Here is a 21,118-nt window from a genome sequence, read left to right as displayed (position 1 = left end):
ACAAGGGTTTAATTTCACCAGCTTTGATCCACAAGTCAAGGCAAGTGTGATGTTTTATACATGAAGCACCTTAGTTCTGCAGAATATAAGTGATTTTTTTTGCCCTATATTCACAATGCTTATTTTAACAGAATGGAAGAAGAACCTGGTCTCCCAGGAGCCTATCCAATGTTCTTTCTGTACTATACTACCTTTTTTTAGTGGTTGGTAATGCTAAGAAACAAAACAGCAAGGATAGACTGACTGCTAGTCAGGTCGTATGTGTGCAAGTACCAAGCACTGATACGTAAGATTGTTCCATAAATGTTGGTTAGATGTAAATGCTAATAAAGTTCTTGTTGAAATAGTGTTTTGACTCCCAAAGGGCATAAATTAAAAATCAAAAGAGTGCCATTCTTGCCTTTCTTGAAAAGTAGGTCTTTTGTTCATTTTTCTCTTAAACCAGCAGGCAAATAAGTGAAATGTACAAGTAGCAATTTTAGGAGAATGTAGTATTTTTTGATAAGCCAGTAAGTTAATTTATACTCTATGCCATCCTTGTGAGTATGGAGTTCATGGAGTAGAAGAACATTTATCATTTCCTTATTAGTTCTCCTGTTATTGATCATTATTTTATTCTCTTCTAAGCATTACTGGGTGTTGGTTGCTGTTTATCAGACACCTTATATTTCTCGTTTACTCCATCAAACAGCCATCTATTCTATGAAGACTACTTTGTACTGAAGGCCATACTGGTGGTTCTGGGCAAGGCTGCAGAATCCCAGCACATTCTACCTAAGGGTTCATTTGTGATATGAAACTGCTGTAGCATTTCAGCAGCATTTTGGTAAAAATAGAGAAGCTTACTGGCATCACCTAAACTTCTGTTTTTCATTTAGGTTACTTGCAACAGGAAAACCTCACTTCTACCTGCCAGACTTTTATTTTGGAAAGTTCAAATTTAAAAGAATATGCCGAACATTGTACAGATGAAGGTTTTATCCCAGCCTGCTTACTGGTGAGTGATGTTCCTTACAGGAAATATTTCCTCACTGGCCAACATGAGAGACTGTAAACACAGTCTTAAAATCAGCTCATCAGCAGTATCAGAATTCGTAAAGATTTGATAGTATTCATGCATGAGTGGAAAGACCCAGAGAAGACCAATCCTTTTTTCACACATTTATTTCACACAATTACAACTTTGCCTCTAAGAATCAGTTTCAAAATGACTCTCTCATTTCTAATTAATTCCACTACTGTTTGTCTTGAGGCTTACTTGTTTTCTGCTTGCTATGGACTAAAATATTTGTGTCCCTCAAGATGCATATGTTGAAACCCCATCACCAGTGTGATGCTATTTGGTAGTGGGATCATTGAGAATTAATTACGTTTAGATTGGGTCGTGAGGTTGGGCCCCATGTGTTGTGATTATTGCCTTTGTAAGAAGTGGAAGAGAGAGATCTCTCTCCTTGAATAAGCACAGAGGCGATGTCTAGAAGCCAGGAAGGTGGCCCTCACCAGGAACTGAATTGGCTGGCACCTTGACCTTGGACTCGCTGGCCTCCAGAATAAGAAATGCCTATTATTTAAGCCACCTGCTATATAGTGTCTTACAGTTAACCAATTTTTTCCTGCATCTGGTTGCTTACTTTAGATAAATAAAAAACAGGTATTTTGTTATCTTTGTTGTCACTTCAGCTGTGCTGACAGCTCAGAGCCTGGAGCCTCTTCGTATTCTGTGTCTCCTTCTGTCTCTGCCCCTCCCCTGCTCACAGTCTGTCTCTGTCTCCGTCTCTCTCTCTCAAAAATAAATAAACATTAAAAAAAAAAAAAAAAAAGATTACTAGACCAACAGAGCATCATTGGGAATACAGTGGGTGTATTTTGTAACCACGTTATTTGACATAGTATTTTGTTAATTTATTTTAAACATGCCTCCTTAGATTCATTTCAGCTGTCACAAACAACATTCTTTTCTGTAGAGGAAACCTGAAAAGACAAGTAAAACTGCTAGAGAATATCAAAGATAGTGCAGTCATTTAAGATGTCCATTCTCCCCATTTTGATCTATAGATTCATTACAATTAAAATCCCCATAAGCATTTTTATAGATAGCAACAAGCTGATTTCTAAATTTCATGTGGAAAAGCAAAGGGACTAGAATACTCCAAACTGTTCTTAAAAAGGATAAGTTGGAAGAGTCCTATTACTTAATTGTAAGACTTATTAATGAGTTCTGGTCATCATGATCCGGTGATGTTAGGGAGAGGTTTGGCACTTACATCAGTGGAACAGAATAGAGCCCAGCGTAGACCCATGCAAAACTGATTTGTGATTGAAGTACAAAGGGAATTCACTGGAGATGGTAATTTATCAACAAATGGAGATAGAGCAATAATCATGCAGATTCAAAAAAAGATTCTCTACACATACATCATACAAAGACTACCAAAATGGATAACAGACCAAATGTACATCATAGAACTATAAGACTTTTCAGGAGAAAATTTATGTTAACTTGGATTTGATGATGAGTTTTAAGTATGACTGACAAAGAGGAAAAATTGGTAAATTAAACTTCCTAAAAATTTAAAAATTTTGGGCGCCTGGGTGGCGCAGTTGGTTAAGTGTCCGACTTCAGCCAGGTCACGATCTCGCGGTCCGTGAGTTCGAGCCCCGCGTCGGGCTCTGGGCTGATGGCTCAGAGCCTGGAGCCTGTTTCTGATTCTGTGTCTCCCTCTCTCTCTGCCCCTCCCCCGTTCATGCTCTGTCTCTCTCTGTCCCAAAAATAAATTAACGTTGAAAAAAAAAATTTAAAAAAAAAAAAAATTTTGCTGTACAATAGACTGTTCAAAGAATGACCAACCATAGGCTGGAAAAAAAAAAAAATTACATTATCAGTTATGTGATAAAGGATTTGTACCCAAAACACCCTTTTAAAAACTATTAAAATTTTTTTTAATGAAATTATTTTGGGGGTGCCTGGGGGGCTCAGTTGGTTAAGCATCCTCCTCTTGATCTCGGCTCAGGTCATGATCTCATGTTCGTGAGCTCGAGCCCCACATCAAGCTCCGTGCTGACAGCTCAGAGTCTGGAGCCTGCTTCGGATTCTGTGTCTCTCTCTCTGTCTTTCTGCCCCTCCCTTGCTCTTACTCTGTCTCTTTCTCTGTCTCTCTCAAAAATAAACATTAAAAAAAAAAAACCTCTTTAAAAAGAAAATCTTTTTTTAAAAAAATTTTTTAATGTTTATTTTTGAGGAAGACAGAGAGAGAGTGTGAGTGAGTGGGGGAGGGGCAGAGAGAGAGAGACACACACACACAGAATCTGAAGCAGGCTCCAGGCTCTGAGCTGTCAGCACAGAGCCCCATGCTGGTCTCGAACTCATGAGCCGTGAGATCATGACCTGAGCCGAAGTCGGGCACTCAACCAACTGAGCCACCCAGGTGCCCCAAAAAAGAAAATCTTTTTAAAGGGCAAGGGATCTGAAGATGGCAATAAGCTAATTTAAAAACTCCAAATCATTTGTCATTGGGAAAATGCAAATTAATACTCTAAAGAGATACCAACAGGGGTGCGTCCATGGCTCAGTCCGTAAAGCCTCTGACTTCGCCTCAGGTCATGATCTCACCGCTTGTGAGTTTGAGCCTCACGGGGGCTCGATGCTGACAGCTCAGAGCCTGGAGTCTGCTTCCAATTCTGTGTCCCTTGCTCACTCTGCCCTTTCCCCGCTCATCGTCTGTCTCTCTGTCTCTAAAGAATAAGTGAAACATTAAGAAAAAGAGAGAGATACCAGCATATATATATTAGAATGGCTGCTATAAAGAACAGTTTAAAAACTGTCAGATCATTAGCAGTAATGGTGCAAAACAGCAGGAACTCAACATTTATTGCTGCTGAGAACGTAAAATCATACAACCACTTTGAAAAACAAATTGGCAGTTGTTTATAAAGGTAAACGTGTGTTCCCCATGTGACCCAGCCCTCATACACCCAGGTACTTAATCCAAGTAAATTGCAAAACATGTTCACACAAAAGCCTGCACACTAATGTTTATCTGTGATAGTCAAAAACTGAAAACAACCAAGCTGTCCTTTAGCCAATAAACAGATAAACTGTGGTACAGCCATAGAATGGAATACTACTAAACAACAAAAAGCAAACATGCTGTTGACTCAAAAAGCATGAATGAATCTTAAATAAATCCCTCTGAGTTCTACTAAATTAGCCATTCTCAACAAATAATGAAAATGTAATGTAGATAATGGGAGCCAGGTTTCTCTGTGAGAAAGAACATACAAATAAGATTAAGAATGGTCACGGGGGTGGGGCACCTGGGTGATTCAGTGGGTTAGGTGACCAACTTTGACTCAGGTCATGGTCTCACAGTTTGTGGGTTCAAGCCCCACTTCAGGCTCTGTGCTGACAGCTCATAGCCTCTAGCCTGCTTTGGATTCTGTGTCTCCCTGTCTCTGCCCCTTCCCCACTCACTCTTGTGCACTCACATTTCTCTCTCTCTCTGTGTCTCTGAAAAATTAATATTTTAAAAAGAATTTTTTTTCAAAGAAAGGGCAGATTAGGAGTGGGTCCTTACAGTTTTAAAACTTAGGTGACTGGATCCCTCCCTTGCAGCTGAAAACTGCTTTTCTGCCTTTGGACTATCTTAGCTAAAAAAACATAGTCTTAGTGTCTTATTCAAACAGACAAGGTCCTTGGGGTGCCTCGGTGGCTCAGTCAGTTAAGCTTCTGGCTTGGGCTCAGGTCATGGTCTCATGGTTCATGAGTTTGAACCACACGTCAGGCTCTGCACTGATGGTGTGGAGCTTGCTTCGGATTCTCTCTCTCCCTCTCTCTTCTCTCTGCCTCTCCCCTGCTCACTCTTCACTGTCTCTCTCAAAATAAATAAATAAAATTTTTTTAAAATTTCAAACAGGTAATTTTCTCGACTCGTGGAAGATTTGATGCAACTCCTAACTTAAGTGACTCTTTATTTTTGATAACTTGTTCTTCACCCCCATCAAAAAATCCAGGTCTTTTATAATGTTATATAGACGTTCTATGGTGGAAGATTATTGGCAGTGTTGCACAATTTTTGTAATGCTTGATTTTTTTCTTTTCAGTCCTTGTTTGGAAAAAACTTGACAACAATTCTGAATGAATATGTAGCTATGAAAGCAAAAGGTAAGAATTCAAGTTCAGGGATTATTTTTATCTAATTTTTAAGTAGAAATAATTTTTAAAGGATATTAATGCCTCTTGCAAATCAAAAGAAAACTTTTCAAAAAACAAAACAAAGCAAAAAACTTATCTCCATTACGATGAAAGAAGTTTTACTGGGAAATACCTAATTAAAAAGTTTGCATTTATATTGAGAAATTGTAAAAATCTGAATGCTGATGAATGTAACAAAATAAATTTTGTAAAAAATAAAACTCCTAAATATAGGTCTCTGCCTTGATGAACAGCATTGCTACGTGTTAGAGAATTTCAAGATAACATTTTAAGTCCTTTGTAGTCTAAATCTGGACACAGGACCCAGTCATAAAATTCTGATTTATATTAACCAGAATATAAATTAATACTTGCCTAAGTTAATATTTTAAGGGGAAAGTTAAAATTGTTTTATCCTCTAATATTATTTTTGTAGCTCAGAACATTAACAAGAATTACCATAAAACAATAGCATTGAAAAAAAGGAAAGATGCTTCATGTTTATTGAGTATTTGTCTGTAGGCAGCTTTGTGCTAGATGCTTTCATATGTTTTGTAAACAGTCCTTAAACTAACCCAGTAGGAGGTATTTATTGTTAAAATCCATTTTTATTGTTAAGATCCCAGGAAACTGAGAATTAAGCCAAACAACTTTTCCCAGATCGCAGCCCTAGAAACTACAGAGAGTAATATTAAATTTTTTTTAAATGTTATGTTTGTTTATTTTGAGACAGAATGAGTGTGAGCTCGGGAGGGGCAGAGAGTTGGGGGGAGAGGGAGAATCCCAAGCAGGCTCCGTGCTGCCAGCACAGAGCCTGAAGCAGGACTTGATCCCACAAATCGTGAGATCATGACCTGAGCCAAAATCAAGAGCCTGAGACCTAACCGACTGAGCCACCCAGGTGCCCCTCTACAGGAATTTTTACAGTGTAAATAACATCAAAAACTATATGCTGTTGCAATATGAACGTTTAATCCCATTTTTATGTTGGGTAGCTTTCTCTGGTTTGAGTTTTTTGTAAGTATATGGCAAAGATTTTAAATATCCTGTAAGTTCCCCAACACTGTGGACTTTAAGAGCATATCCTAAAAAAAAAAAAAATCAGTTCTCAGGAATTTTACCTGTAACTCTTAAGTATAGTAAGCGGTGGTGCTTTTTTTTTCTTAATTTTTTTTTTTTTTTAACGTTTATTTATTTTTGAGACAGAGACAGAGCGTGAACGGGGGAGGGTCAGAGAGAGGGAGACACAGAATCTGAAACAGGCTCCAGGCTCTGAGCTGTCAGCACAGAGCCCGACCTGGGGCTCGAACTCACGGACCACGAGATCACGACCTGAGCCGAAGTCGGCCGCTTAACCAACTGGCGCCCCAAGCGGTGGTGCTTTTATTGAGGGATTGCTGACCAATCACAGTAATTTGGACATGAAAAAATTGGTTGTGGAAAAATAATTTCCATACTCACAGGAGTTTGCATAACCTTTATGAAATTTATTATAAATCACATTATTTTAATTCACTTTTAAATGTCACATGTTGTCAAATAGAACAGATTTAAGATAGTTTGTCCTTTCGGGGGCACCTGGCTGGCTCAGTCAGTGGAGCATGTGACTCTCGATCTCAGGGTTGTGAGCTCACCATGTTGGGTGTAGAGATTATTTAAAATTTTTTAAAAATCTGTAAAAAAAAAAAAAAAAAAGGAAATAAAATAGTTTGTCTTTTATTTAATACAAAGAAGATATAAAATCGTTCTTAAAAAGCTTCAGAGGCTTTACAGATGTCCATTTCCACTCATTGCGTCGGATAGTCAGTGGCTTGAGAAAAGAAAGAAGTACAGCTTTGCAGGTCATTTTACAAAGTAGGCTTATTTCCTAGTTTCCAACATAAGGTCAACAGTTGAGAGAAAAGGTTTTTTCCTTGTTGATTTTGTGACCAAATTAAGTGATGAATTTTCTTCAGCCATATTCATTAACTTTTCTTCTTCCCTAGAAACATCAAATGATGTTCCAGCAATTATGTCATCTCTGTGGAAGAAGTTAGACCATACGCTTTCCCAGATCAGGTAATAAATAAAAAGCCTGTATAGTAAAGTTATCAGAACATGCATGATGATTTGGGAATGCAAACACATGCAGAAAGCTCTTCAGATTTAAATCTTCTTATGACCCACACAGTGCACTTCTGTAATACTGATCTAATTTTAAATTTACTCCAGAGGTTATGGATATTCCTGTTTTTTATTGGAATAATTTGAAATAAAATACATATTTAATAAAATGTTTAGAAATAAGGAAATTGAGACTTACACATGTTTAATGATATTCCCAAAGTCCCTTAGCAATTTAGAGGCAGCTCTCTGGGTACAATATAAATCTAATCCAGCCTTGTGTGAATTTCCTTACACAGTTGAATCTTCATTACTCATGCAAAGAATTGATGTGTTGAATTCGTGCCTCATTGGTTCTTCCCCTGTAAAGAAACAAGCCTAAATAAAATGCTACTTGTGGAATCTTCTAATTTTGGAATTTTCTCATGGTACTAATATGCACCTTTTACCGAGGTCATGGCCATGTAATGCCCTACTGGTAAACAGCTCTTACCTAACTTTAGAGTGTAGTATAAAAACAGTTTCTTACCCTTTCTCCCAGAGAAAGTGGAACACTCAGCATAAATGCAGCAGGGGGCTTCATTTCCTTCCCAGTTTAAACTGCTGAAATGGCTTCAAATGCTTTCTGTCTAACTCTATCACATCTTATTTGGTTCTCTTACCTTTATTCCCCCTTTCTTGACTTTTTTCTCCCCTTTCAAATAATCTTGAAAGACATTCAAAATTTAATTAGCACCTATAAATATTTATAAGTTACTGAGATGTTTTGTTGAGATGCTACATAAAAATAAAAGGCTCTTAGTCAAATATTCTCCAAGACTGGTGTGTGTGTGTGTTATTAAAAATGCTTTTTCAATTTAGTAAGTTTTATTGCTCTTTTTCATAGAGACTAATTTAACAGATTTCCCAGGAAGAGAGCACTGTCTGTGATTGGGTAACCAGTTCGTAATAAAAGGAGAATCACCTTATACTGTGAATTTTCTTATATGTTTGCTTTCCTGTTTGTTTTCCTTCTTTGTTAGACACTGGATAAAATAGTTTTATAAGTAGTAAATTTGTTAAAAGCAGGATATTCTTTGAAATTAACTTCGGGATTCTGACATATTTATGTATGGAGTCCTATGTGAAATGAAGAATTTCTTTGTGAAGGTATCACTGTAGTGATAAAAGGTAATTAATAACTACAGAATTTTATCCATGGCTTCCTTAAATATATAGACTTCCTAAAGTCAAGTCGAATTCTTAATGGGATGTCAGAGTTCTCTAACGCTTACCGCATTGGATAAAAACTTTATTAAAATTCGGTGTGTGTGAGTGTGTTAACATGCCACCATTCTAAAGCAAGTAAGATTGGTCACCCCTCAAAAAAATGTGCGTATCTTTTTTATCTGAGAGAGGTCTATTATCTTTTAATTCAGTTTACTTCAGGTCTAACTGTTAATAAACTAGACCGTATCTTTTAACATCTAACTCTTTTATTTGTTAGGAGCATGCAAAGTTCCTCAGGGTTTGTTGCCAGTCAGAGAGGTAGGTATTCAGCTTTATAAATAATGTTTAGCATTAATTCAGACTTAAACTGTCAAATTTATGCTAAGTATATATTTTGTTTAAACTACCGCTCTTTGGGGCGCCTGGGTGGCTCAGTCAGTTAAGCGTCCGACTTCGACTCAGGTCATGATCTCGCACTCCGTGAGTTCGAGTCCCGCCTCGGGCTCTGTGCTGACAGCTCAGAGCCTGGAGCCTGTTTCAGATTCTGTGTCTCCCTCTCTCTCTGACCCTCCCCCGTTCATGCTCTGTCTCTCCCTGTCTCAAAAATAAATAAACGTTAAAAAAAAATTTTTTTTAACTACTGCTCTTTGAAGTACAGTTATTACCATAATAGGAAATTACCATAATAGGAAATTGTAGAAAAGAGCATTTGAAGTACTCCCTGTTTTTTTTCATTGACTCTAGTGTATTCATGTCTTTAATTCTCATTTCATTGGTTTGTTTCTTAATTTGTAGAGGTGTTATCAGTATGAATTACTAAAGAAATATACTCATAGATTTATAAACTTTGTGTATACAGTTGACCCTTGAATCACACTGCTTTGAACTGGGTGGGTTCACTGATTCACAATTTTTTTCTGTAAATAAATACAGTACAGGAATATAAATGTATCTTCGCTTCCAATGACTTTGTTAATCACATGTTTTCTTCTCTAAGGCTACTTTGTTGTAAGACTACAGTATAATATAACATACAGAATATGTGTTCAATTGTTGGTTATCGGTAAGGCTTCTGGTCACCAGTAGGCTATCAGTAGTTAAAGTCTGGGGGGAGGGGTGCCTGGGTGGCTCAGTCGGTTAAGCATCTGACTTCGGCTCAGGTCACGATCTCAAGGTTCATGAGTTCGAGCCCCACGTCGGGTTCTGTGCTGACAGCTCAGAGCCTGGAGCCTGTTTCGGATTCTGTGTCTCCCTTGCTTTCTGCCCCTGCCCCCCATTGTGCTCTGTCTCTCTCTGTGTCAGAAATAAATAAACATTAAAAAAAAAAAAGTCTGGGGGGAGTCAGAAGTTGTATTTGGATTTTTGACTGTGCAAAGGGTCAGTGCTCTTAACCCCTGTGTTGTTCAAGGGTCAGCTGTATGCATTTTAGTTTGTTTCATACGAAATTAACACCTAAACTTAGTTGTTACTTCCAAGGGCTCTTTTTCAATCTATAGCTCTAACATGTTATTAAATAGTAGGATGTGTATCACATAGACTTGTTAAAATTGCCAGAGCACTCTGACACTGAGTTAATTTTTTAAATTCTCCTGTGTTGCAGTCCGAACAAGAAGTGGAATTGCAGAAATCAAAAGGCAGAGAAAGCTCGCGTCTCAAGCGGCTCCCGTCAATTCAGAGTTGCTGACTTTAGCGTATCTTTCAGGACAATGTCCTGCTACTACTCCTTCAACAGCCACACAGCTTGTCCGGTCAGCTGGCCAGATTACAGCTCCTGTGAGGTCAAATTTTGTAGTGGTTAACCATTCACAGTCACAAGACACTGTGGCCAGTGAGTTTAAATTTTGTTCTCTGAGTTTTGTTTTTAGTCACATTGTGTAAATAGATGATATATTACTGTCTTTATAAATTGTAAAGTACTATAAACTGGAACAGACTTTGGGTAAGTTTGTCTTAAAGTGAGCATGTTGTTATACTTAGAAAACATTTTAATCTAGAATTCTTATTTCTATTCTGAGGTCCAACCTTGAACTTTCTTCTAATTCTCCGTTTTCTACATTAGTAGAAAAGACTTGTGTTATATTTGATTTTAAAAGTAATACACAGTAAATTTGACCGCCTCCTTATATTTGTTCATGCCAGTCTCCTAGAACGAACAGTGTTCTTCCAGTTCACCTCCATCTTTATCTACATGTTGAAAATCATTCATATTCTGTGAATCTCAGAGCTGGAGGTACACTTAGAGATCGTCTAGTATAGCTTGCTTGTTGTGTACTTGAAATGGTTGAAAACACCTGATACTAAGGGGCAAAAAGCTATTTAATAACAGGGTTGGGATTAAAATTCAGATGCCAGTCTCACTTAGACAAGTTTTCTTTCTCTTCTGTGCAGCTGAAACTTACTGCCATCCATGACATCCTCCCTCATTTCCATCTGTTCCCCAACCTTTTTTACACCCCTGGGTAAAAACATGTAGTATATACACACTCTAGTGTACACTTAGTTTACAATTCTTACACTTCCTCCAGTCTGCCATGTTTTGTTGAGACTGTGCTGTACTTAATTGCAAAACCTGAAGTCAGACAATGGGGCGCCTCAGTGACTCAGTCAGTTGAGCGTCCAACTTTGGCTCAGGTCACGTCTCATGGTTCGTGGGTTCGAGCCCCGCGTCAGGCTCTGTGCTGGCAGCTCAGAGCCTGGAGCCTGCTTCAGATTCTGTCTCCCTCTCTCTCTGCCCCACCCCCCCAGCTGCACTCTGTCTCTCAAAAATGAATAAATGTTAAAAAAAAATTTTTTTTAATCTAGGGAAGCCTGTTTATAATGACAAAATACTGAAAATAATCTGAATCTTGTCTGCTCAAATGGTGGTCAGTGGACCAGAAGTATCAGGATTACCTGGGAGCTTGTCAAAAATGCATAATCTTGGGGCGCCTGAGTGGCTCAGTCAGTCAAACGTCCGACTTCAGCTCAGGTCATGATCTTTCGGTTTGTGAGCTCGAGCCCTGCGTCGGGCTCTGTGCTGACAGCTCAGAGCCTGCATCCTGCTTTGAATTCTGTGTCTCCCTCTCTCTCTGTGCCCCTCCCCCACTTATGCTCTGTTTCTTTATCTCGCTTAAGAATAAATAATAACATTAAAAAAATTTTTTTTTTAAAAACCTGAAGTCAAACGATAGATATTACTCATTCTAATATATTCTACAGTGCCTTGCACATAGTGAAGCATTCAGTGTATGCTAACTGAATTTAATATAAAATAATCATTATATGCTGCTTATTCCATTAATTCAAGTTTAGAAAAGTATTCCATGTCCTTGACTTAATACTTTTTTTCTTGAAATACAGCTGGAGAGTCTTTAAGTATCATTCCTGGTCCTCAGGAAAGGAAAACTCAAGCCAGTGTAATGTCTCCTGCTAGACGCAAAAGGTAAATGCCTTTTAAAAGGAAGAGTTTCTAATAACCGTTAAAATTAAATAAGAATTACACCGGGATATTTACATTATGAATAGAATAACAAGAATGGATTCACTTCTTGGGATTATTTACTATTACATTCATTGCAAAATGCATTTTTTTCCCACATTTTAACCTCCTTGATACCTAGTTGTTGTATCTTATAATCAATGGCTTATCACTGTTTTGTTGGAAATCTGTTCTTTCTAAAATAGTGCATAAAAATATGTCTTAAAATTGGTACTATCAGATTTTTTTAAGTAGGCTGTTTTTGTTGTATCTTATAATCAATGGCTTATCACTGTTTTGTTGGAAATCTGTTCTTTCTAAAATAGTGCATAAAAATATGTCTTAAAATTGGTACTATCAGATTTTTTTAAGTAGGCTGTTTTTGAGTAAATATAAATAATACTGGCATTTTCACAAACAAATATTTAGAGTCTCAAAGTCAGAAATCTTTTCAGGAAGTCTTTGAGATCAAAGTTCTTTCTGTACTTAGTCCTGTGTCTTTGTTTGAAGGATATTTCAGAAAAGAGAGAGAATAGTTTTTAAATGCTTTTTCTGATTTCTTAACTGCCATGCCATGGGTATTTTTGTTACGGTTTTTACTTGGTTGTCTCCCATTCAAGGCTGACCTCCCCCCCCTTGTATTGTTTTAATAGTAAAATAACGATAACAGTATCTAACGTTTATAGAAACCTTGGCCCTTTTTCTTAATTTATTTATTGTTTAATTTACATCTAAGTTAGCATATGGTGCAATAATGATTTCAGGAGTAGATGCCTTAATGCCCCTTACCCATTTAGCCCATCCCCCTCCTACAACCCTTCCAACCCTCTGTTCTTTAAAAGTCTGTTATGTTTTGTCCCCCTCCCGTTTTTATATTATTTTTGCTTCCCTTCCCTTATGTTCATCTGTTTTGTATTGTAAATTCCTCATATGAGTAAAGCCATATGATATTTATCTTTCTCTGACTAATTTCGCTTAGCATAATACCCTCCAGTTCCATCCACGTAGTTGCAAATGGCAAGATTTCATTCTTTTTGATTGCTGAGTAATACTCCATTGTATATATGTACCACATCTTCTTTATCCATTCATCTGTCAATGGACATTGGGTTCTTTCCATACTTTGGCTATTGTCGATAGTGCTGCTATAAACATCAGGGTGCATGTGCGCCTTCGAAACCACATACCTGTATCCCGTGGATAAATACCTAGTAGTGCAGTTGCTGAATTATAGGGTAGTTCTATTTTTAATTTTTTTGAGGAACCTCCTTACTGTTTTCTAGAGTGGCTGCACCAGTTTGCATTCCTGCCAGCAGTGCCAAAGAGATCCTCTTTCTCGCATCCTCGTCACCGTCTGTTGTTGCCTGAGTTGTTAATGTTAGCCATTCTGGCAGGTGTGAGGTGGTGTCTCATTGTGGTTTTGATTTGTATTTCCCTGATGATGAGTGATGTGGAGCATTTTTTCCTGCGTCGGTTGGCCATCTGGATGTCTTTGGAGAAGTGTCTATTCTGTCTTTTGCCCATTTTTTCACTGGATTATTTGTTTTTTTGGGTGTTGAGTTTGAGAAGCTCTTGATAGATTTTGGATACTAACCCTTTACCTGATAGGTCGTTTGCAAATATCTTCTCCCATTCCGTCATTTGCCTTTTAGTTTTGCTGATTGTTTCCTTCACTGTGCAGAAGCTTTTTTATTTTGATGAGGTCCCAATAGTTCATTTTTGCTTTTGTTTCCCTTGCCTCCGGAGACGTGTTGAGTAAAAAGTTGCTGTGAACGAAGTCAAAGAGGTTTTTGCCTTTCTCCTCGAGGATTTTGATGGCTTCCTGTCTTACATTGAGGTCTTTCATCCATTTTGAGTTTATTTTTGTGTATGGTGTAAGAAGGTGGTCCAGGTTCATTCTTCTGCATGTTGCTGTCCATTTTCCTAGCACCACTTGCTGAGGAGACTGTCTTTATTCCATTGGATATTCTTTCCTGCTTTGTCAAAGATTAGCTGGACATACAGTTGTGGGTCCATTTCTGGATTCTCTTTTCTTTTCCATTGATCTGAGTGTCTGTTTTTGTGCCAGTACCATACTATCTTGATGATTACAGTTTTGTAGCATAGTTTGAAGTCCGGGATTGTGATGCCTCCAGCTTCGGTTTTCTTTTTCAAGATTGTTTTGGCTATCCGGGGTTTTTTCTGGTTCCATACAAATTTTAAGATTGTTTGTTCTAGCTCTGTGAAGAATGCTGGTGTTATTTTGATAGGTATTGCATTGAATATGTAGGTGGCTTTGGGTAGTATCAACATTTTAACAATGTTTGTTCTTCCGATCCAGGAGCATGGAGTATTTTTCCATGTTTTTGTGTCTTCTTCAATTTCTTTCATAAGCTTTCTCTAGTTTTCAGTGTATAGATTTTTCACTTCTTTGGTTATGTTTATTCCTAAGTAGTTGATGGTTTTTGGTGCAATTTTAAGTGGATCAATTCCTTGATTTCTCTTTCTCCTGCTTCATTGGTGTATAGGATAGCAAACAATTTCTGTGCGTTGATTTTATAATCTGTGATTTTGCTGAATTCATGGATCAGTTCTAGCAGTTTTTTGGTGGAACCTTTTGGTTTTCCATATAGAATATCATGTCATCTGCGAAGAGTGAAAGTCTGACTTCCATCTGGCCAGTTTGGATGCCTTTTATTCCTTTGCATTGTCTGATTGCTGAGGCTAAGACTTCCAATACTTTGTTGAATAACAATGGCGAGAGTGAAACCTCGGCCTTTTTATGAAGTCTTTTCACATACTTCACTTTATTCAATTATTTCATAAAACTAATAATACAGTTGGTCTTATCCCATTAGAAAGTAGGTCTAAGAGTCAGAACCTACCTTGCTTCAGACCACATAGTAAGTGGTAAAGCTGGACCTCAGATTCATTTCTTATTAATCCAAATTTAGTAATGCTTTTCTGTTCTACTGCCCTTTGTTCCCACCACAAAGAGGAAAAATGCCTGGTGTTCCATGATCTTAAGATTTGTGTCTGCATATGTAATTATCATTGAATCTGTTTTACATGCTAGTTAAAAGACAAGCTTTAAAATGTGTTTCAGTGAATCTCAAAGGAAAAGTAACACTCTGTCTGGGCCTCATTCAACAATACGGAATTTCCAGGATCCAAATGCATTTGCAGTAGAAAAAGTAAGTGACCTTACCAAGCTTTGCACCTTGAGACATTCCTGAGTTTTAAAATACTGATAGAGAAACGGATATATATATTTAGTGTGTATATGCATTTGTGTGTTATAATATTTCTACAACACTGTGCAGAGGAATTGCCTTCAGATAGAGAGTAGTAAAATTTATAAGTAGGAGACAGTCCATTTAGATTAGGTCACATGAGCAAATGCACCAAGTGCGAAACAGTGTAATGTTCGGGAAACTGTAAATATCTTGTGGGTGCTGGCTTATGCGATACAAAGGACATTTTACTGAGGCAAATTATTTGAAACCTTGTATAAAAAGATAAAGAGCTTGGAATTGTGTTTTGTAATCAGTTAAGAAAGGGTTGGTAGAGGATCTGTGAAAACAATTGTAAAGTGTTGTATTTGAGTATTAATATGGAGGGAGCCACAATTTCGGGGTTTCCACCTAGATTTATTAAAACTATCCTCGCTGTCATTTACTGGAAGCTCTACCCTGTTCTTTTTTCTAATATTGACTTTCTTTTCCAGCAAATGGTTATTGAAAATGCACGAGAAAAAATATTAAGTAACAAATCTCTTCAAGAAAAGCTTGCAGAAAACATTAATAAATTTCTGACTAGGTAAGCTATGTGTGTTTAAAATGCTTAATTGTTTTCACCTAACTGAGAGCTATGGTAAAATTTTTCTTTCTGTATTACAGTGACAACAATATTGCTCAAGTACCTAAGCAAACAGAGAGCAACCCTACAGAACCAGAGACTTCAATTGATGAGCTCCTGGGACTTCAGGTATAGGTTACGGTGTGTGCATATAGTGCATATGCTCATAGTTAACATTTTGGTTTCATTTCACATCCATTGCCAACAGATTAGATGTATAAAATTATTTAAAATAATAATTTTAGAGATTTCCTTCTTTATCTAAATGTAATATAATGTGTTCCTGAAAATGTGCTAGTGAATTTTCAAATAATCAGTGTAAATTGCATTGTTTAAATGGTAAAAGGAGTAAGGCATCCTAAGCCATCTAATATCTTCAGCTTCTCCATGTATCACTAAAGCTGTCTGCTATAGCTATACAGCCCTTGTCCTGGATATCCAAGTATTTAATACTTTCAGGTACCTGAGTGGGTACATGGGTGCACAGGAAGCAACAATACGATACAGCGTATATTTAAATTAGATTCCTTTTATCTGCTACAGACTATGTTAAAACGTGAGGGAACAATGAAGTTCTACGTTAAAGATATTTAATGATTCCAAATAAAATGAACGAGATACTTGAAAAAGAAAGGTTACTAACTAGTGTGACCGCTTACCACTAACAGAAGGAAGGTGGGGTTGTAGTCACTTGGGCTGCTCAGTGATAGTGAAGATGGAGGACTGTAAGCTGATGGAGGGAGAATATAATATTGTATCTTTGAGATTTGTTCCTGTGCAAATACTTTCTCAAGAGCGGCAGAGATTTGTGACTGTAGCACATCCTTTCACTTGGGCTCTCACGCAGTGTAATCAGTGCTTGTTGCCATGCCCACCAATTGAATTCATTGTAGCAGGTTTGCTTCAGATGAATTCTGGGTCAAACCACTGAATTACTTTATTTTATTTATTTATTTTTTGTCCATTCTTTCAGAATACTTTAAGAAAATTTTCTAGGCACCTGGGTGAGTCACTCAGTTGAGCGTCTGGTTCTTGGTTTTGGCTCACGCCATGATCTCACGGTTCATGGGATCAAGCCCTGCCTGGGGCTCTGCGCTGTTAGCATGGAGCCTGCATGGGGTTTTCTCTCCCTCTGTATCCCTACCCTGGTCAAACTTTGCTCTCTCCCTCTCTAAATAACTAAATAAATAAATAAATAATTTTTAATTTTGATATTTTCCTATAGTGAAATTCTGTAAATTTAACGAAATATAAGTTTGGTTTTTGTTGTTGTTGTTTTTTTTCTGGTGGAGAGAGAGCATAAGTATGGGAGGGGGCAGAGAGAGAGAATCTTTTTAATGTGAGAGAGCGTAAGTAGGGTAGTGGGGTGGAGGTGGGGAGGGGAGAGAGAGACAGAGAATCCCGAGCAGGTTCCACACTCAGCATGGAGCCCAACACAGGGCTTGATTCCATGGCCATGAGATCATGACCTGAGCTGAAATCACGAGTCAGCCACTCAACCACCCAAGCCACCCAGGCACCCAGAGGGAGGGAGGGAGGGAGAGAGAGAGAGAGAGAGAGAGAGAGAGATTCTTAAGTAGGCTCCATGCTCAGTGCGCCGTCCATTGTGAGGCTGGATCCCATGAACCGTGCGATCGTGACATGGGCTGATATCAAGAGTCTGATGCTCAACTGACTGAGCCACCCAGGCGCCCCTAAATAACTTTTTAAAAGAATAGCAAGACATATTGCCCAACTGAGTAGTAAAAACATCACATACACTAAGAAGTGATTAGTTAGTTGTATGAATAGGTGAAGTAGAAATTTTTAAGTAGTTAAAAATCTTTGTGACCTTGGAGTAACAAGATATTTTTACACATAAAAAATTTAAAAAAAGAAAAAAAAGCTTCCTTAAAATTTAAAATACCTGCTTGTTAAAAGCATCATTAAAGAAAATATCAAACCACCAACTTGGAGAAAATATTCATAATACATTTATCTGACAAGTTTGTATCCACTGTATAAAAAGAGCTCCCACAAATCAATAGTAAAAAGATAAACCACCCATTTTAAGAAATGGGCAAAAGGCTGGGACAGACAAAAGAAGATAGAGGAATGGCTAATAAGTCTATAAAAAGATAACTTTATTTGTCATTTGGGAAATGAAAGTCAAGAATACAATGAAGGGTGCCTGGGTGGCTCAGTCAGTTAAGTGTCTCATTCTTTTTGGCACAATTCGTGATCTCATGGTTTGTGTGAGTTCGAGCCCCGTGTCCGGCTCTGTGCTGACAGCTCAAAACCTGCTTGGGATTCTGTCTCTGCCCCTGTCCTGCTCATGTGCTTACTCTCGCTCTCTCAAAAAAATAAGTAAACTTATGGGGCGCCTGGGTGGCGCAGTCGGTTAAGCGTCCGACTTCAGCCAGGTCACGATCTCGCGGTCGGGAGTTCGAGCCCCGCGTCAGGCTCTGGGCTGATGGCTCAGAGCCTGGAGCCTGTTTCCGATTCTGTGTCTCCCTCTCTCTCTGCCCCTCCCCCGTTCATGCTCTCTCTCTCCCAAAAATAAATAAACGTTGAAAAAAAAAAAATTAAAAAAAAAAAAATAAATAAGTAAACTTTAACAATAAAATGAGATACCCTTTCACTCACTACAGTGGCTAAAAAGTTAAAAATCTGACAATATCAAATGGAGACAAAGATATGAAACACCTGGAACTCTGAAAGATTGCTGATGGAGGTTATGAATGGTACAGCCTGCTTGGAAAACTGATAGTTTACAAAGTTATGTATACACCTGTATACCTTCCTTTTGACCTAGCAATTACGAGGCTGCTTACCCAAAAGAAATAAGTATATGTTTACAAAAGGACTTCTATAAGAATGTTCACCAAATGTCCATCAGCACAAAAAGGAATAAACAAATTTTGACAGCCATGAAATAGAATACTGGTGAACAGTAAGAAGGAATGAGCTATTAGTATATATAGCAACATGGATGAATCTTAAAACATGTTGATCAAGAAGATAGACTAACAATGCAAATGGTGTGCTTCCGTTTATATAAAGTTCTGAAACATGCAGCACTAATTTATGGTGATAGAAATCAGAAGTTGTTGCCCCAGTGAGGGTGAGGGGAGTGATTTGCCGAGGAGAAGAATTCTCTAGAAGAGGGAATGGTGTGTATAGGTATGTGAGTTTCTTGAATGGTGGAAATGTTTTACTTTTGTTTTGTTTTGTTTTGTTTTGTTTTGTTTTCCTTAAAGATTTTATTTTTAAGTAATCTCTACTCTCAATGTGGGGCCCGAACTCACAGCTCTGAGATGAGCCCTGGGTGTCGTAAGACATGAATCAATCACTGGGTTCTCCTCTTGAAGCCAAGACTACACTGTATATTAACAAACTTGAGAATAAGAAATAATAGTGATAATAGTAATAAAATAAAATCCAGATTGACAATCTTTGTTTCTTAAACTAGAGAAAAAATAAGAGTCACAGTCTCCCCCCACTGAGACAGCCAGGAGCCCCATTTTAACGTTTTTTATTGGAGTAGTGGTTACATAGTCCTTAAAATTCTCAAAGCTCATTGAGCTGTGGTCTTAAAATCTGTGCCTTTTATTGTGTGTAAATTCTACTTTGATTTTTAAAAATAGTTAGAAGACTGATTGGAACATGTATTTCAGGATTCTTCTGGTTGTAACTTTTGAAGTTTAGAGTAAAACGATTGACCAGAAGAGTATATTTCATCAACATTAACTTTTATAAGAGTGCATCCACCATTTCATAATTTGATTACATTGAATCCTTGACATTATTTACATGACTGTAAATTTTCAAGTTCATGCATATAGAAATATTTGTTCAAGCTCCAGGCTTCCGCCCAAATCACATTTCATCAAGAATTGTTGATGTTCTCTGTACATCCTCATAATCAAAGTTGACTGGCTCTTTAACTTCAGACAGGTTCTTCTTTTCATTTTATGGCCATTTTTATTAAAAAAAAAAAAATCCAAGTTTTTACCACTTCATGAAAGTTCCCCTTTAACTCTTGCTGCATGTGAATTTCCTGTTCCACAGTATTCAAATGTACGCCTTATCAATCTTGAAAAATGCAACATTGGCATGACTTATAAATAACTAAAATTGAGAATTTTAAATCTTCAACTATGAGAAGAGTAAATGAAGACCCTCGCCAGAATGTACTGAAACTTCTTTGAAATAATATTTTAGTTGACAAGACTTACCAGTTTTGCTTCTTAGTCTATATTTCTTTTATTTTTTTCTTTAAAAAAAAAAAACATTCTATTTTCATGTAAAATTGATGCAAGTGGAAAATACATCATTTTATCTAGCTAGATTGCATACCCTCTGGCATACTACTCCAGCCTTTCACTGAGTATCTGTCATATCCCTGTGTGAAGTAACAATCTAATCTGTTTGCTCCAACTTTTAAAGGAAACAAAGGTGGTGGTGATGGTGGTGCTTTACGCCAATGACTTGTGAACTTGAAAAATCTCAGCACGTTTTTGTTGACTGCTTAAGAGTAGGATGTACCCTTCACCCTCTTGGTTCCTCACCAGCTTTGAATGCATTGTTTTAAAGTGTGTTCAGTATCATTCTGTTTAAATCATATTGGTCTCAAAAAGATGTTGAAATGTTTAGTAAACATGGAGATAATATTCAATTCAATAATAAACACAAATTAAGAGAACAGATTACTTTTATTTAATAGACTAACGATGCTTAAAAATTGATATTGCCCATCATTGTTAAGAGTTTGTACATTGTTACACAGAACAGGAACTCTTACACAACTTCTGTGGAAAGCTACTTGGTAGTAGTCTTAAAAATTTTATTTTATTTTTTAAATGTTTATTTATTTTGAGAGTGGTGGGGAGAGAATCCCAAGTAGGCTCCCTGCTGTCAGCATAGCGCCCAGTGTGGGGCTTGATCCCGTAAACTGTGAGATCACAACCTGAGCCAAAATCAAGAGTCGGATGCTTAACCAACTGAGCCGCTCAGGCTCCCCAGTTCTCAAAATTTTAAATTTGTTTTTTTTAACGTTTATTCATTTTTGAAAGACCGAGACCATGAGCAGGGAACGGGCAGGGGGAGGGGGAGACACAGAATCCGAAGCAGGCTCCAGGCTCTGAGCTGTCAGCACAGAGCCCTATGCGGGGCTCGAACTCAACAAACTGCTAGATCATGACCTGAGCCAAAGTCGGACGTTCAACCAACTGAGCCACCCAGGTGCCCCATTTTTTTTTTCCCCCAGTTCTCAAAATTTTAAATGTGTATATCCTCCGGCTGCTTCTCATCAGCGGAATCGGTAATTCTGTTGGTAAGAA

At 37.7% G+C, this 21,118-nt stretch overlaps 1 protein-coding gene across 2 annotated transcripts in view; it reads left to right on the top strand.

Moving 5' to 3' along the window:
- Positions 1–21,118, top strand: part of LOC124505112 (protein NPAT) — a 53,805-nt gene that overhangs the window by 17,277 nt on the left and 15,410 nt on the right. For both annotated transcript variants that reach the window (XM_047070903.1, XM_047070904.1), the window contains exons 2-10: positions 879–997; positions 5,101–5,161; positions 7,177–7,249; positions 8,781–8,821; positions 10,104–10,331; positions 11,843–11,924; positions 15,046–15,133; positions 15,667–15,758; positions 15,839–15,926. In XM_047070903.1, coding sequence (XP_046926859.1) covers positions 879–997; positions 5,101–5,161; positions 7,177–7,249; positions 8,781–8,821; positions 10,104–10,331; positions 11,843–11,924; positions 15,046–15,133; positions 15,667–15,758; positions 15,839–15,926 — 872 coding nt within the window. The remainder of the gene's footprint in view (positions 1–878; positions 998–5,100; positions 5,162–7,176; positions 7,250–8,780; positions 8,822–10,103; positions 10,332–11,842; positions 11,925–15,045; positions 15,134–15,666; positions 15,759–15,838; positions 15,927–21,118) is intronic.

This window comes from Lynx rufus, unplaced genomic scaffold (genome assembly GCF_022079265.1).
Source record: "Lynx rufus isolate CCGP_SWC_20201006 ecotype Redwood Valley unplaced genomic scaffold, mLynRuf1.p SCAF_9, whole genome shotgun sequence".
Classification (NCBI taxonomy): Eukaryota; Metazoa; Chordata; class Mammalia; order Carnivora; family Felidae; genus Lynx; species Lynx rufus.
The sequence above is the reverse complement of the archived record's forward strand: the minus strand, read 5'-3'. Positions and strand labels throughout refer to the sequence as shown.